At 40.6% G+C, this 17,486-nt stretch overlaps 1 protein-coding gene across 2 annotated transcripts in view; it reads left to right on the top strand.

The window, feature by feature from the left end:
- NFX1 (nuclear transcription factor, X-box binding 1) overlaps positions 1 to 17,486 on the top strand; it is a 77,526-nt gene that overhangs the window by 33,053 nt on the left and 26,987 nt on the right. For both annotated transcript variants that reach the window (XM_008074481.1, XM_021707251.1), the window contains exons 8-11: positions 3,165 to 3,264; positions 3,345 to 3,562; positions 10,881 to 10,978; positions 14,495 to 14,525. In XM_008074481.1, the coding sequence (XP_008072672.1) occupies positions 3,165 to 3,264; positions 3,345 to 3,562; positions 10,881 to 10,978; positions 14,495 to 14,525 (447 nt within the window). The remainder of the gene's footprint in view (positions 1 to 3,164; positions 3,265 to 3,344; positions 3,563 to 10,880; positions 10,979 to 14,494; positions 14,526 to 17,486) is intronic.

Genomic DNA, 17,486 nt, shown 5'->3' with positions numbered 1-17,486 from the left:
TTTGGGGCTCTGGATTCATTTTAGACTTTTACTCAGCTAAATCACCCAAGTCTTATTTTTACAATGTGTAGGGATTTCAGTCTCTTCCTGCTTGTCTGTATAGTTGATTTTTCTTTCTTTTTTTTTTCTTTGAGTACGGAGTCTCACTCTGTCACCCAGGCTAGAGTGCATTGGCACGCTTACGGCCACTATGGCCTCAACCTGCTTGGGCTCAGGTGATCTTTCCGCCTCAGCTTTCCAAGTAGCTGGAACCACAGGCATGTGTCACCACACCCGGCTAATTTTTTTTTTTTTTAAATAGAGACAAGGTCTTGCCATGTTGCTCAGGCTGGTCTTGAACCCCTGAGTTAAGGCAGTCCTCTCGCCTCCACCTCCCAAAGTGTTGGGATTACAGGCTTGAGCCACTGCACCCAGCAATATAGTTGATTTTTCAAATCCAGTTTTGAAGACTCTTTGTCCACATTAATTATCTAACAAAGCATTTTGCCCACATGTATAGTTTATCTTAAATTATAATTCTTCTAGGATCCCTTTCAGTCTTTTTCAGAGATTTAATAATCATTCCTTTTGAGTCTTTATTCATGTGTTGATAAAATACTGAACAGGTTAAGGCTGATAACCAGGTCCTTTCTCCAGACTGTCTTTGGTTCCTTAATACTATTCAACCAGCTGTGACTCTACTTAATTCTTCAGTCACCAGCTAATATTTCTGTCTCTCGGTGTACCTCAGCACAGCAGAACTTTTTAGTGTTATACTCAGATTATTTCCTGATTGATCAGAGGTTTCATTTTGTTTTGATTATCTCAGTTCTGACCCTTGACTGTGCACAGCTTCCTTTTTATTGTATCTGTAAAAAGCCTCTGTTCTGTTTGGGCAGAAACTTAGCAAAGAAAAGCCTGTTCACAGATGCTCCTGGTTGCTAGGGTTTTTTGGTTTTGTTTTGTTACCAGTTCATTGATTCCATAAGTATAGTTGCATTTCCTGCATCCAAATTCATTCAGTAAGTCTGTGTGAGGACCTTTTCAAGCATTTATTTAATGAATGGGTGATTGAGTTTTATAATAGGATGAAATTGCACATGTACTTACTGGAAGAAGGTGATGTGTGTTTTGAAAATCAAGAATCTTGATTATATCTTCAGTGGTTTGAAGCTTTCCTCTTTGCATGTCTCAGTAAAAAATTTGGGTTTTGTTATGCTATTTTATGAGTATTACTTCAAATGTTTTATTAGGTGCCGGGCTTGGTGGCTCAGCCTGTAATCCCATGCCTTTGGGAGGCTGAGGTGAGTGGATTGCTTGAGCCCACAGGTTCGAGACCCGCCTGGGCAGCGAGACCTCATCTCTACAATAAATCAAAAAATCAGCCGGGCATGGTAGCGCATGCCTGTAATTCTGGCTACTTGGAAGGCTGAGGCAGAAGGATCGCCAGAGCCCAGCAGGTCGAGGCTGCGGTGGCCGGAAGCGGCCACTGCACTCCAGTCTGGGCGACCAAGTAAGACTCCAACTCAACAAACAAACAAAAAAAAAAGCCAGGCTCGGTGGCTCAGCCTGTAATCCCGCGCCTTGGGGAGGCTGAGGTGAGTGGATTGCCTGAGCCCGCGGGTTCAAGACCCACCTGGGCAACTTGGCGAGACCTCATCTCTACATAAATCAAAAATTAGCCGGTCGTGGTAGCACACGCCTGTAGTTCCAGCTACCTGGAAGGTTGAGGTGGAAGGATCGCCGGAGAGCCCAGCAGGTCGAGGCTGCGGTGGCCAGGAGCGGCCACTGCACTCCAGTCTGGGCGACAGTGAGACTTCAATTCAAAAAAAAAACAAAACAGATGTTTTATTAGAAGCCTTCTAATTTTTGTTACATATGCGGTTTTTAAAGATTTGATATGTTTTCATAATGTTGCATTTATTCATATATTGATTTTCTATGTAAATAGATACTTAAATTGTTCTGAAGAAGAAGGAAAACATCAATATATCTGCAGAATTTCAACTTGGTTTTTTAGCTCTTGTCACCATTTATTATGTAAGGCAAAAGTATACTTGGATAGATTAATTTTAATGACAAATTTTCATTATAAACTAAAAATGTAAAGTGACACTTTTTCAGAAAAATCATGTAAGTTAATGAAAATTAATCCTTATTAGGACCCTGTTATATATTAGTGCATAACACATATTTATTGCTGATCTCAACAAATAAAGGAATTCATTATTACTTGAATTCATGGGAAAGTCAGTAGTAGACTGAGTTTTCTTTCTTTTTTTATTTTTATTTTTTGAGTTGGAATCTCACTCTGTCGCCCAGACTGGAGTGCAGTGGCTGCTCCCAGCCACCACAGCCTTGACCTGCTGGGCTCCGGCGATCCTTCTGCCTCAGCTTTCCAAGTAGCTGGAACTACAGCGCTGCCACACCCAGCTAATTTTCGATTTATTGTAGAGATAAGGTCTCGCCAAGTTGCCCAGGTGGGTCTCGAACCCACAGGCTCGGGCAATTCACTCACCTCAGCCTCCCAAAGCACGGGATTACAGGCTGAGTCACCGAGCCTGGCTAGACTGGATTTTCTGTTTAGCAAATAAAAGTCTGAAGTTATTTGAAACTTTTTATGGTGTGAATGCTGAAACATGATTACTTCAGATTCAGCAGTAGTAGTATACAGATTATTAAAGATTTATATTATGCCAATTTTTAAATATCTTTTTTAGTAGCAAGGACCTTTTTTGTAAGTCCTGTTATACAAAGTATGAAATCTATGCTGCTTGGATTGAAGTGAGGATGGGGGACCCAGGTGTCAAACCTTTCACCACTCCTACCAACTTAGCTCGTCCATCCCCTGTAACATCTCTACAGGGCATCAGGGAGCCTTACTGTGGTATTCAACCGTGGTCCAGATAGTGTCCTCTTAATTTAGGCATTGCTTCACTCTAATGCTGTCCTTGGTATGTACTGCCGAGGCACTATGAGACATTGATAGAATTTAGCAGTGCCTTTTTAATTTCTGTCTGTGATAAAGCTCTTGGCTGGGTCTTAGAGCTGCTATACAAACCGTATTCATTTTTGCATCATTTCTGTTATTCTAATTAATTGCATTTTGTGTTTTCTTATAGATGGAAATATTTTAAGAACCATGGAGGTGACTAATCTTTTGTTTTTGAAATTGTGTCTTTAAGTATGCTACTGTGGCAGCACCTCCCGAGATGTGTTATGTGGAACAGACACAGGAAAGTCTGATGGATTTGGGGACTTTGGCTGTTTAAAGATGTGTGGCAAGTAAGGTTTTATGTCTTTCTCAGTTAGAATGAGGCTGCACTTTATGCAACAATTGTGTAATAGTCTGCTTTTCTCAACAGGGATTTGAAATGTGGGAACCATACATGTTCTCAAGTGTGCCACCCTCAGCCCTGCCAGCCATGCCCTCGGCTCCCTCAGCTGGTGCGCTGTTGCCCTTGTGGCCAAACTCCTCTCAGCCAACTGCTAGAACTTGGTAGTAGTGGTCGGAAAACATGCATGGATCCTGTCCCTTCATGTGGAAAAGTGTGCGGCAAGCCTCTGCCTTGTGGTTCCTTAGGTAAACCAGTCAACATAAAGTTGGCCTTAAAATGTTAATATAAATGTTTGGCAGTAATGACTGCTTAGGCAAAGTGACATTAAATGCCACTTACAATAACAGGTTCTTCTAAATATCATGATCTAAATTGTGTGGGTTCTTTTTCTTTCCTCCTTAAAATATACTTGTGAAAACGTACATTTGCATAGGTGATCGCTCCAATTCAGGTATTTTATTAACAACTGTGGTGAGATACAATTCCATTAGGGGTTATGATTTCTCTTAGGATTCTACACTAGTACAAGCACTGTATATACTTTTATTAATCCAATTTTCAGCAAGTGTTTAAAAGCATTTTCATGTAGTAGGAATATGCTAAAGTAACTATGGGTGAGCTATTTAAGAACTAAAATTTTAAGTATGATAAAACTTCAGCCATTTAGACCATTCAAAGAATGTCCCTCTCTATCACTAAGTTTCCCATCTAACTGAGGATAACACCTCTTGAACATCACTTTAGATGGACATTTTCTAAAATTTACATTCTCTTCTGTTAACAGAGGTTACTGAAGATGATTTCTTTCTTCTTATTGACTCAGAGCCATCATTTTCATGAACTTCAATTACTGTATTACACTGAATATAGTGATGCTCTCGGGGCCTGCTGAGGTCTCTTAGGCTGTTTGGCCCATACTTTTATGCAGTTTGAATTGTTTTAACTGCTTTGAAAAGCTTTTTGTTGTTTATTTTCTTCTCAGTGCTTTTAGTATGCCTGCCCGCCTACCTTTAGTGACTCTCTTTTCTTCTGATTTGTGGCTTCTGATTACTTGGATATCAAAAACAAGAGCTCATTGGGATTAGATATAAAGTAATAGTCTGAGTTTCTAACTGAGCCTCTCTGACTCAGACTTTAGGGAATATTTGTGTGCAGTTTTGCAGTGTCTTAGCAGCTTCTCCCCTGAGTATTTATTTTATTTTTATTTTTTTATTTTTTTGAGTTGAAGTCTCACTCTGTTGCCCAGACTGGAGTGCAGTGGCCGCTCCCGGCCACCGCAGCCTCGCCTGCTAGGTGCCGGCGATTCTTCCGCCTCAGCCTTCCGAGGAGCTGGAACTACAGGCGTGCGCTACCACGCTGGGCTAATTTTTGATTTATTGTAGAGATGAGGTCTTGCCAAGTTGCCCAGGTGGGTCTCAAACCCACGGGCTCAGGCAATCCACTCACCTCAGCCTCCCAAAGGTGCGGGATTACAGGCTGAGCCACCGAGCCCGGCTTGAGTGAGTATTTAAAGGTCATGTATTTAGAAGAGTGAAATTAGGCAACTGAGACTGAATAGGAAAGGTGTTCCTATAAATAGCTGTGTATCTGTTTAAGTAAAACTAGACTCTTTGGGTTTGGTTTTCATTTTATCAAAAAGATATTTCACATTTCTTTCAAGTACCAGCAGGAATCAATAAGAGTACCCTACTTAATCCTTTTTCTCAATCTGACTTTAAAATTATATAGAGAGGAGAAATACTCTCTTCTCATATTTTAAAACTTGGTCCAGTTGCATTAGGAAACCCAGTTGTTCATTGGTTCTCTGCCTACCATGGAAATGTATCTGTGGTATGGAGTCAAATGACTTCCACATCAAGAAGGATATAAAGTTTTTCCCCTTTCAGAGAGCATATGGGTCAGTTTTGTAATAATTTTGTATATAATGACCAGGAATAGTACTCTCAGACTTGGGTTGTTTGTTGACAAAGAGAGAAAAAGAAAATGTGAAGTGGGTAATGCAAGAGGTCTTGAGTAAGAGGGGAAGGATAGTAACTGTCAGTAACAGACCGTGGGATGGGACAAGTTCAGGTTATGGGATTAGAGGGCAACCACTGTATCTCAGCAGATTTTTTTTTAATTTATTTTTTTAAGTTGGGGTTTCACTCTATCGCCCAGGCCGGAGTGCAGTGGCATGCTCATGCCCACCGCAACCTCGACCTGCTGGGTTCAGGTGATCCTTCCGCCTTAGCCTTCTAAGTAGCTGGAACTATAGGCACAAGCCACCATACCTGGCTAATTTTTTTGATTTATTGTAGAGATGTGGTCTCACCAGACTAGTCTCAAACCCATGGGCTCATGCAATCCTCTTACCTCAGTCTCCCAAATCCTCGGCCTGGATTATGTGCATGAGCCACCGCGCCCGGCCTCTCAGCAGATTTTTAATCATGGAGAACTTTCTTTTTTTTCTTTTTTTCTTTTTTTTGAGTTGGAGTCTCTGTCGCCCAGACTGGAGTACAGTGGCCGCTCTCAGTCACTGCAGCCTCGACCTGCTGGGCTCTGGCTATCCTTCCGCCTCAGCCTTCCAAGTAACTGGAACTACAGGCGTGCGCTACCATGCCTGGCTAATTTTTGATTTATTGTAGAGATGAGGTCTCGCCAAGTTGCCCAGTCGGGTCTTGAACCCGCGGACACAGGCAATCCACTCACCTCAGCCTCCCAAAGGCACAAGATTACAGGCTGAGCCACTGAGCCCGGCTCATGGAGAACTTTCAGTGAATTACAGAATTGGACCAAAAAGCACAAAGACAAGCCCATAACTAGTGGTAACAGTGGCTCTCAAGTTTGCTCAGACTTATCTATAGGAAGCTTGTTTAGGTTTTTCAGGATCTCATCCAGTAGGAAATTTCCATTCCAGAGATCGCTTCAGTACAAGAGACTGTATAGATTTCTACTTCCAGGATGGTAGCTTGAGGAGCTCCCTGTGGATCTACTCTCCAGCAGAACAAACAATACTGGGGAAATAAACTAACCTTTTATAACATATAACAAACCAACCTTTTAAAGTCCCTGGAGGCCAGACACAGTGACTCATACCTGTAATCCCAGCACTTTGGGAAGCAGGGGTGAGAGGATTGCCTGCGCCCAGGGGTTTGAAACCAGCCTAGGCAACTTGGTGAAACCTTGTCTCTACAATCAATCAAAAAATTAGCTGGGCATGGTGGCCTACACCTATGGTTCCAGCTACTTGGAAGGCTGAGGCAGAAGGATCGCCTGAGCCCAGCAGGTTGAAGCTGCAGTGGTCGTGAATGTGCCACTGCACTTCAGCCTGGGCAATACAGTGAGACTCCAACTCAAAATAAATAAAGTCTCTAGAAATTGTCCTCAGGGCATACATCAAATGAAGAGATTTTTATTCAAGAAAATCTGCTAAAACTTGAGTAAGCAACAGCAAGAAAGAGTCTGCGGCAATGAGCCACAACCTACTTTCTTATTTCTTCCCTCAGCTTAGCTGAGAAGATGGGGCTTCTTCTCTCCTCGGCTCCCAGTCATGTATTACTGTATCTCACTGGGAGAGGAACACTACCAACATTTCTCTTTCTTTCGAACTCCAAGGTGAAGAGACTGAATTTCTGGGGAGGGCAGATGAGTGATTGGAAACACCCTTTCTCCACCCAGCTCCCACCCATAGAATGGAATCTCTATCCCTTTTGCAGCAGAATACTGGGACCTCAGTCATTCTCACCTCAGCTCAATCATCAGGCAGACGTTCCACTGAGAGAAACAAACTAAGAAGACAAGAGCCTGCTGCCCACCCCAACACCCAGTACCTCAGAGGTTTTCCCCAGGAGGAGAGGCAATTTGTAAGAAAAGAAAGCGCCAAATTACTCCCTGAAGGAATTGTCTTTATTTGAAACAGAACATAGGAAATTTCAGGCCTAAGGACAATTTAAAAAATAATAGTTCATCTCAATAAAGAGCAGTAAGCTAATGTATAGGCCAACTAGCACACCAGAGAAAATCAAGGAAAGATAGCCAAGAGGAGCCCTCTTGGGATCAGAACAAACCTCAAAGATCTACTGCAAAGACTATTCCTATCCAAATTTAATTGGATCAAATTGCTGAGTAACTTATGCCCCAGAGCATTGTCAAAAATAGAATGGGGAACTAATGACTGAGTATAATCCAAATGAGATGCACAGTTGAATGGAAAGATCAGGAAAAGAGACAGTCAGTAGAGCCCTGCTAAACCACTGTCATCCCACGATGCGTGTGCACCTCCGAAGCTGCTCCATCAACAACTTCATACTGTAGGGAAAGTAGGATTCACTAAAATAGTTAAACCGAGTCACAAAACAAATAAACAAGTAAACCACAACTAATAATGTTGTGGGATGTGGAGAGTTGCTATCCAGAGTTGCTATAACAGCTAAAATGTCTAGTTTCCAAGGAAAAAAAAAATGAGATGAAGAGAAATGGAGGAAAAGCAGGTAATAGAAATGGACTGTAAGAGTGACCAGAAGCCGGGCTCGGTGGCTCAGCCTATAATCTCACGCCTTTGGGAGGCTGAGGTGAGTGGATTGCCAGGTTCGAGACCCACCTGGGCAACTTGGCAAGACCTCATCTCTACAATAAATCAAAATGAGCCGGGTGTGGTAGCGCGCGCCTGTAGTTCCAGCTACTAGGAAGGCTGAGGCAGAAGGATCGCCGGCGCCCAGCAGGTCGAGGCTGCGGTGGCCGGAAGCGGCCACTGCACTCCAGTCTGGGTGACAGAGTGAGACTCCAACTCAAAAAAAAAAAAAAAGAGTGACCAGATAGGCTGGGCGCGGTGGCTCACACCTATAATCCCAGCACTTTGGGAGGCTGAGGTGAGAGGATTGCTTGAGCCCACGAGCCGCGAGTTCAAGACCAGCCTGGGCAACTGGCGAGACCTCACCTCTATAATTAAAAAAAAGCCAGCCAGGCTCGGTGGCTCAGCCTGTAATCCCACGCCTTTGGGAGGCTGAGGTGAGTGGATTGCCTGACACTGCGGGTTCGAGACCCGCCTGGGCAGCGAGACCTCATCTCTACAATAAATCAAAAAATCAGCCGGGCGTGGTAGCGCATGCCTGTAATTCCGGCTACTTGGAAGGCTGAGGCGGAAGGATCGCCGGAGCCCAGCAGGTCGAGGCTGCGGTGGCCGGGAGCGGCCACTGCACTCCAGTCTGGGCGACAGAGTGAGATTCCGACTCAAAAAAAAAAAAAAAAAAGCCAGGCATGGTGGCACATGCCTGTAGTTCCAGCTACTTGGAAGACTGAGGAGAAAAGATCGCCTGAGCTCAGCAGTTGAGGCTGTGGTGACTGGGAGGGTGCCTCTACCCTCCAGCCTGGGTGACAGAGTAAGACTCCAACTCAAAAAAGAAAAAAAATAGTGACCAGATGTTAGATTTAATAAAGTCTTTAGGATACCCATTATAAATATGTTCAAAGAACTGAAGGAAGCCATGCTTAAAGAGGCAAAGAAAGATATGAAAACAGTGTTTTATCAAACTATCAATAAAGAAATAGAAAGTATTGAAAAAGAACCCAATGAAAAGTTGAGTTGAAAAGTAAAATAACTCAAATGAAAAATTCATTGAAGGGACTCAACAGTAGATTTGAACTGGTAGAAGAAATGATCAGTGAATTTGAAAATAGATTGATAGAGATTATATAATCCAAAGGACAGAGAAAATAGAAAAAAATTGGAAACTCGAGAAATGTGGGATACCTTAAATGCATCAACACACTTGTAATGTTATATGAGAAGGAGAGAAGAAAGGAGCAGAAAAATATTTGAAGAAATTGGATGAAAACTTTAAAATTTATTGAAAAGTATTAGTTTATAATTCCAAGAAACTTAGTGAACTCCAGGGAGGATAAATGCAAAGAACTTTACACCTAGATGCATAATAAAATGTTGAAAGCCAAAGACAAGAAGAAAATCTTGAAAGCAGCATGAGAAAAATGACTCATCACATAAAAGGCAACCTCTGTAAGATTAACAATATGCTATACAAGCAAAAGGCAGTAGGATGGCATATTCAAAGGGCTGAAAGAAAACTGCCAATCAGGAATCTTATATTCAGCAAAACCTCCTTTCAAAAATGAGCATAAACAAAAACTGAGAAAATTCATTACTAACAGACAGACTTGTCTTACAGTAAGTACTTACAGTTCTTCCAAGTAAAACCAGATTAAAGTTTAAATTCACATGGAAAAACAACACTAGTAAAGGTGATTTTGTGATTATAAAAGACAGAGTAAATGCATATTTCTTTTTTAACTGATTTTTTAAATATGTATGTGTATAATTGTATTGTTAGATCTATAATGTAGAAATATGTTTGACAATAATAGCTCAAAGGAGGTGGATAGGATCAAAGTTGTATATAATATGGAAATGATACCATATGGTAACTCAGACCCACAGGAACAACTTAAGAAAGCCAGAAAGGGTAAAGTTTTAAAAATTAACAAACTATAAATATATACTTGCTCTCTTTATTTTCTCGGTGTCTTTAATAGATATAACATTTTATATAAAGTTATAATTATAGCAATGTAGTATTGGGCTTGTAACATGAATATAATGTGTACAATAATAATAACACAAAAGGGGAGAAGAGAAATAGAGAGGAGTAAAGCTTCAGTATCTCACTGGAGTTAGTATAAATCTGAAGTAGATTCTGATAAAGTGCATGTGATAAACCTTAGAGCAACCATTAAGAAAATAACTCAAAAAAATGTAAAAAATTTTATTAAGGAATCACACTATAGAAAATCATGCTTTGATGCAAAAGAAAGCAGTAAAGGAAGATTAGAGTAACAAAAGAGACTTGAGACATGTAAAAAATGAAAAGTAAAATGGCAGACATAAATTCAGCTTTATCAATAATATCAAATGTGAATGGATTAAACAAAGAAAAGCCAAGATTTTTCAGGCTCGATTAAAAACAAAACAACCAGATCCGTCTGTATGCTGTCTTCAGGAGACAGGCTTTGAAGTCAAAGATACATTGAAGATGAAAGTTAAAATATGGAAAAAATGCATTATGTGAACAGTAACCATAAGAAAGAGACTCTTGGTGATCCCTGAAGCATCCTGGAAACAGGACTTGTTCTAAACCTAGTCTAACTGAATGCAGGAGTCACTAGACTTTCCCAGAGCTTGAGTAAGACTGTGAATCATGGCTTCTGGTTATGTATGATCCTCAGATGACTTTCAAAGAGTCAAGAGCATTTCAGCAAAGTCTTTCATGGCTACAATTTTAAGGAGATCCAAGTCTAACCAAAAGACTTGAGGCATAAAGAAAGAGTCAGAAGATGTTCTTTGACTTAGGCAAAGCATCATGCATTCTAAAGCCTATTCCGGTGGCTAATAAGCCCTGTCCTTGTCTGGATGAAGGGAAAATAGGGGAAGAAGCATTGACTACATCCTTACTTCAACTCTGATTCTGGAGTTGCAGGGATTAGAGGTGGAAGACCAGTGTGGCTGGTAGATTTGGGAGTATGAAAATGAGTAGTTGCAATTTTCATCCCCAGCTCTTTTCATTTTTATTAAAGATTTCATTCATACCTGTGAAAAGTTCTGCCATGAAGGAGACTGTGGACCATGTTCTCGTACATCAGTTATTTCCTGCAGATGCTCTTTCAAGACAAAGGTAAATCCTAAAAATGCTAGAGTTGTTGCCATTAGTGCCTTTTATAATGGTAATTATGGGAGGGAAGAATCAAAATAACCTCAGTTTTATTTCTCTTATACTTTATGATTCATTAAATCCAGCCAACGTATGCTGACACTATGGGCCAGTTGTAGGTTAGGTATGGGGGCAATTGTGGCACTCAAAACTCAGAGGTCAATAGTGGGAACAAAGCACATATACAAATAATTCTACTAAATACAAGTGTGATAGTGCTAGATGCCTGAAAAGAGGAACAATAGCATTGTTGCAAAGAGTCAGCCAACTAAGAAATTAGAGGAAGCACAGTCCACAAGACTGTCCTCACTTCTGCTACCAGCTTCTGATACCAACTGCAAGTTCAGTGATCCCTAAAAACCACCCTCAAGACTTGATAATTTGGTAAAAGGACTCACCAAATTCACTATGATTACACTCATGGTTACAGTTTTATTACAAGGAAAAGGATACAGAATAAATCAGCCAGGGGAAGAAGTATATAGGGCAGAGTCTGAAACAAAGTACCAAATGTGGAGCTCATTTATTCTCTCCCCATGGAGTGAGGACGCTGTTACTTTCTCACCATCAATGTGTGACAATATGCATGCTAACTATGGAAGCTCACCCAAGCCTGGGTGTTCAGAGCTTTTATTGGGATTCCATCATGTAGCCATGGCTGACTGCCTCTGTGGTTGATCTCAATCTTCAGTCTCTCCTGAGGTTTACTGATACTATGTGACCTAAGCTCGTACCATAAGACTATCCAATGTGGCCAGCCTGCTCCTAAATTATATTATTATACTGTTTTATTAGAAGCCAAGTGCAAAGACCAGACCTCTCTTTGCATAAAAATTTTCTCTGTACAGCTGTTATGTCAATTTCTACTTTCTGCCCTGGATAGTTTTGATCAGATTTTGTGTCATTAAGGGGGCATTTTACCATTTTGGAATTAGGCTGCAAGTGTCCCTTCCTATGTCTGTGATGGAAGTCTTTGAGTGATCCAGCTTTTGGTACATACTGAGTGATGATTTTTTCTGCTCTTTGACCTACTTCTGATCATGTCAGTGCATATTAGCACTTGTCACAGCAGAGCGTAGGCCAAGGTGGAGACAGAATTCTGAAGTTAGTTCTATTAAACACAACCCAAGGTTTGAGCAGCAACAACTTGCATATGATTCTGAGGGTGTAATTCTTAAATTAGAAGCTAGTTTAATAGGTAAACTTCAGAATAAAAGGGGAAAAAAAGTAAAAGTAGTGCAGTTTACATGTGTCAAGTTATGTAAGCATGTGTGAATTTTTTTTCGGAAAGAAATTGCAGTATACATGGGGCAGCAGAAGTATTTTGAATGTCAGATACGGTACCTCTTCTTACTTCATAAATAACAGATTAAAGACTGAGATACTGATTAAGCAGTCATAAATTTAGTGATGCCTAGAGATGCTCTTTGTAAACTTTGTGACTAAGAATTGCAAGCAAGGTTGGGATATGTAAGCTAGAAATGCCTGCTATGAGTTTGTTTCTTTCTCCCCAACAATCCCTTTCTCTGTCTCTGTTTTCTTCTCATTCACTCTTTGTCCTCACTCCCTCTAATAGTGGACTCCATAGCAGTGAGTGTATTCTTTAAAAACTATGTATAAGTTGAATTTTTGCAAATAAAAGTGTTTTCTATAGTTGCTGAAAGAGCTCATTGTCAGCCATTTAAAAAACCATTTTGACAAAGTTATAAAAAAATCTACAAATAGCTGAGAATCAACAGATTTTTCATGAATATGGATTTTTCATGAAATTTTTTTGTAATGGAATGGGCTTTTCCACAGAAATGAGTTTTCTAGATAAGTGGAACTTATTTCTTAAGGCTTCAAAAGTTGTTTTCTTTTCATCACTTAGGTGGAAATCTTTGAGAAATATATACTGTAGCCTACAGTCTAAATATTATGTTTAAGGTTCTTTGGTAATTCATGTGCAGGGATTTATGGGAGTTCTGTCTTTCCCTACACTTGTAGATGACTACTCCCACATATAATTTCTTCTGTACAATCCATTGTTTGCATTGACAGGAACATTCACCAAACAGTTTCATGAGTCACTTTTGCTTTATATTTTTAGAGAATATATGGAGAACTTTCACATATCATCAATCCCAGGCGACTCATTTTTTATCTTTTTTTTCTAGCCAAGACTTTTCTATTTCTTACACTTCTTCACACCTGTTATCAAATCTAGTAGCTACCTTTTTTTTTCAGTGTCATTTTTACTAAGAAGGAATGTTGCGTCATTTTTCTAGTTTTGAGTACATGGCAATCTGAAAGTCAGCAGTCTCCAAACTTTTTGGCATCAGAGACCATTTTTGTGGAAGGCAAAATTTTCCATGGAAGTTGGTTTCGGGAGATTCAAGCACTTAACATTTATTGTATACTTTATTCCTATTATTATTCCATTGTAATATAAAATGAAATAGTTATACAACTCATCATTTTAAAAAAAGGCACAGGTTAAGTGGTAAATAAAATGATGGGCAGGCTACATGTGGACTAAAATAAATGTCAGATTCTGACCTAAAGCCTGCCACAGATGTAGCTATACAATTGAAGTATGTCAGCTCATTTGCCACTCACTGATAGAGTTTTGATATGAGTTTGCAAGCAATTGATTTATTATAATCTTTGTGCAGTCAGACCTCATTGCTAATGTTAATCTGTATTTGCAACCTCTCCCCAGTGCTGGCATCACCACCTCAGCTCCACCTCAGATCATCAGGCATTAGATTCTTATAAGGAGCGTACAACCTAGATCCCTCACATGCACAGTTTATAACAGGGTTCGCGCTCCTATGAGAATCTGATGCCTCCTCTAATCTGAGAGGAGGCAGAGCTCAGGCAGTAATGCAAGTGATAGGGAGCGACTGTAAACAAAACTTTGCTCGCCTGCCACTCACTTCTGCTGTGTGGCCCAGTTACTAACAGATCACGGTCCAGTACCAGTAATAAAACATTAGAGGCCAAAACAAAGGCCTGCTGTATTTCATTTTGCTACAGTTTGCCCATGTTGTCAGGGGTACTCTTGAGTATATAGAGCTGTTTATCCCTACATTAAACGACACCAGATTGTTACCTGTTTTCACTTCTTAATCTGCTTTTTATGACTTTTTCTGTCTGTATCCTTGTTAGGTGATTACTTCTGTTTGTTATATGTACCTTTAGCAGCCCATCTTTCTGTTCAGATTTTATAATTCCTAATCTACAGTGAATTTGGAAAACAGACCACAAAGATTGCTAGAATTATATTTGCATAAAAAGTCTGTAAGCCTGGGGTCTCCTTGTGAGTAAAACACATTCATATAATGTTGGACTAGCTCCAGGAATGTGAAGTTGTTGAATACGTACACTGTCAGAGAAGTTCAGGATACTTGAGGTATACATGTTGCATTTAGCATTATACTATAGTTGTATTGTTTTAATTATTCCTAGTTACTGTTTCTTTTTTTTATTTTTCCATAGGAACTTCCATGTACCAGTCTCAAAAGTGAAGGTATGACTGAGAAAGGGCATAAGGGAGTTTTCTGGGGTTAAGATAATGTTCTGTATCTTGTTAGGGAATTGGATTATATATTTATCAAAATTCAGTGAAGGGACTAGATGCAGTTGGCTCATACCTGTAATCCCAGTGCTTTGGAAAGCCAAGGCAAAAGACTTACTTGAGGCCAGGAGTTTTAAAACCAGCCTGGGTAATAGTGAGAACTTACCACTACAAAAAAATGTTGAAAATTAGTAAGGTACACACCTATAGTCCTATAGCTAGGACTATAGGTGTGTACCTTACTAATTGAGAGGCTAAGACAGGAAGATCACTTGAGCCCAGGAGCTTGAGGCTGCAATGAGCTATGAGCATAGCATGCTACTGCACTGTAACTTGGATCACAGAGAGAAACCTGTCTTTTAAAAAATATATTTTTGGCTGGGCTCCATGGCTCAGCCTGTAATCCTGCACCTTTGAGAGGCTGAGGTGAGTGGATTGCCTGAGCCCATGGGTTCAAGACCCGCCTGGGCAACTTGGCAGGACCTCATCTCCACAATAAATCAAAAACCAGCCAGGCGTGGTAGTGCGCACCTGTAGTTCCAGCTACTTGGAAGTCTGAGGTGGAAGGATCGCCGGAGCCCAGCAGGCTGCGGTGGCCAGGAGCGGCCACTGCACTCCAGTCTGGGCGACAGAGACTCCAACTCAAATATATATATATATATTTTTTTTTTTTTTTCAGTGAAGGTACATTTGTGATTTGTGCATTTTGTTGTATAACTTTTACCTCAGGAAAAAAATCATAAACTCTAGTTAATGAAGTGCTGAAAATTTTAAGCTACGTGTATTCATATCTACAGCTTGCTTTGAAATAAATTTTTGAAAAGAAATTGGGCCGGGCACAGTGGCTCACGCTTATAATCCCAGCACTTTAGGAGTCCGAGGTGAGAGGATTGCCTGAGCCCATGGGTTTGAGACCAGCCAGGGCAACTTGGCAAGACCTCATCTCTACAATAAATCAAGAAAAATTAGCTAGGCGTGATGGCGCACAACTATGGTTCCAGCTACTTGGAAGGCTGAGGCAGAAGGTTTGCCTGAGCCCAGCAGGTTGAGGTAACAGTGGCCGTGAGCTTGCCACTGCCCTCCAGCCTGGGTGACAGAGTGAGACTCCAACTCAAAAAAAAAAAAAAAAAAATTGTTGATGAGTGGAAGAATGTATAAACATGAAAAAGTAAGTATGTTAATGGTAGAATCTAGGTAGTAGAATATGGATGTTCACTTTAAAATTGTTTTAACTTTTTTCTGTGTTTGGCATTTTATAGTGTTGGAGGTGGGGAGTGAAGGTAAATAATATCTAATGAAGCAAACTTTTTACACACTGACTCTCATGCTTGATCCTCTTTAAGCTTAATTGCATTGATGAATACTGGAGCAAGGACACAGGAGAAGCCTTTATTAACCTTGAGGCCTAGAATATTGTCTCTACTGTAGTCCTTGTCTAATTTCCCACTCTATTCTAATCCTATCCTTGTTTTGATGACCACCACATAGTCTTATTTAAGCCATCTTAAAGCCTTTTTTGGAGAAAGGATAGGAGGTAAGTATGTGTAAAATTAGTGCTCTTATTCTAGTCAGGAAAAAAGCATATTGGTTAGAAAAACTTCTGGATGCAGATAACAGAAACCCCAATAATAAAATAAGGAATATATTCTGTCACAATAAAGGAATTTACTGTCATTCATAATAGGAAGTCCAGAGACAGAACAAATCCAAGTCTCTCTAATTCTAAGCTAGTGATTCTAGGACTTACGTTCAACTTCTTGTGATTTTCTTGATTTTTCTCCTCAAGCGTTTAAATCAGCTACTACAACTTCATACATTGGGTCCTTGCCCAGCAACATCTAAACATCATCTGTGGGAGCAGTCTTTATCTTTTCTTCCTTTCCTAAAAGGTCCTTTGTATCTCCAGGGTTCAAGACCAGCCTGGACAATTTGGCAAGACCTCATCTCTACAATAAATTAAAAAAAAAAAAAAAATTAGCCAGGCGTGGTAGTGCACTCCTATAGTTCCAGCTACTTGGAAGGCTGAGGCTAAAGTATTACCTGAGCCCAGGTTGAGGCTGCAGGAGCAGTGAGCGTGCCATTGCACTGCAGCCTGGGTGACAGAGTGAGACTCCAACTCAAAAAAAAAAAGTCCTTTGTATCACATGCTTATGTTAGTTACCCTGTCACTAACAGAGTGAATGGAATTACTATGGTGGGCAAAACTATTTAACAGTCACCCCTGGAACCGAGGAGCACATGGACACCCAACTTCTGAACAAAATTAAGGTTCTGTTAGCTTGAAAAAGGAGGAGAATGGCTGTTTGGGAGGTAACCAGCAATATCTGCCTCAAAACCATATTCAAAATTTTGGTTATTAAAAATATAATTTGAAAAAATTACAAAATTAATACACTTTTGAAGTTAATATATATAAAACATGGATGGATTTAGAGTCTATCATACTCAGTGATCTGTCACAAAAACGAAGAACTGAGTACCACATGTTCTCACTCATAAAGTTGACCCTAAGCCGGGCTCGGTGGCTCAGCCTGTAATCCCATGCCTTTGGGAGGCTGAGGTGAGTGGATTGCCTGAGTCTGCGGGTTCAAGACCCACCTGGGCAGGCGAGATCTCATCTCTACAATACAATCAAAAAATCAGCCGGGCGTGGTAGCGCGTGCCTGTAATTTTGGCTACTCGGAAGGCTGAGGCAGAAGGATCGCCGGAGCCCAGCAGGTCGAGGCTGCGGTGGCCGGGAGCGGCCATTGCACTCCAGTCTGGGCGACAGAGTGAGACTCCAACTCAAAAATAAAATAAAATAAAATAAAATAAAAAATAAGTGGACTCTGAACATTTATCTTTTTTTGAGTCAGAGTCTCACTGTCACCTAGGCTGGAGTGCAGTGGCAGGCTCATGGCCACGACAGCCTCG

This window comes from Carlito syrichta, unplaced genomic scaffold (assembly GCF_000164805.1).
Source record: "Carlito syrichta isolate Samal-C Ts95f unplaced genomic scaffold, Tarsius_syrichta-2.0.1 Scaffold316469, whole genome shotgun sequence".
In the NCBI taxonomy this organism is placed as follows: Eukaryota; Metazoa; Chordata; class Mammalia; order Primates; family Tarsiidae; genus Carlito; species Carlito syrichta.
Note: the sequence above shows the minus strand (reverse complement) of the source record. Positions and strands in the feature narration are given on the sequence as shown.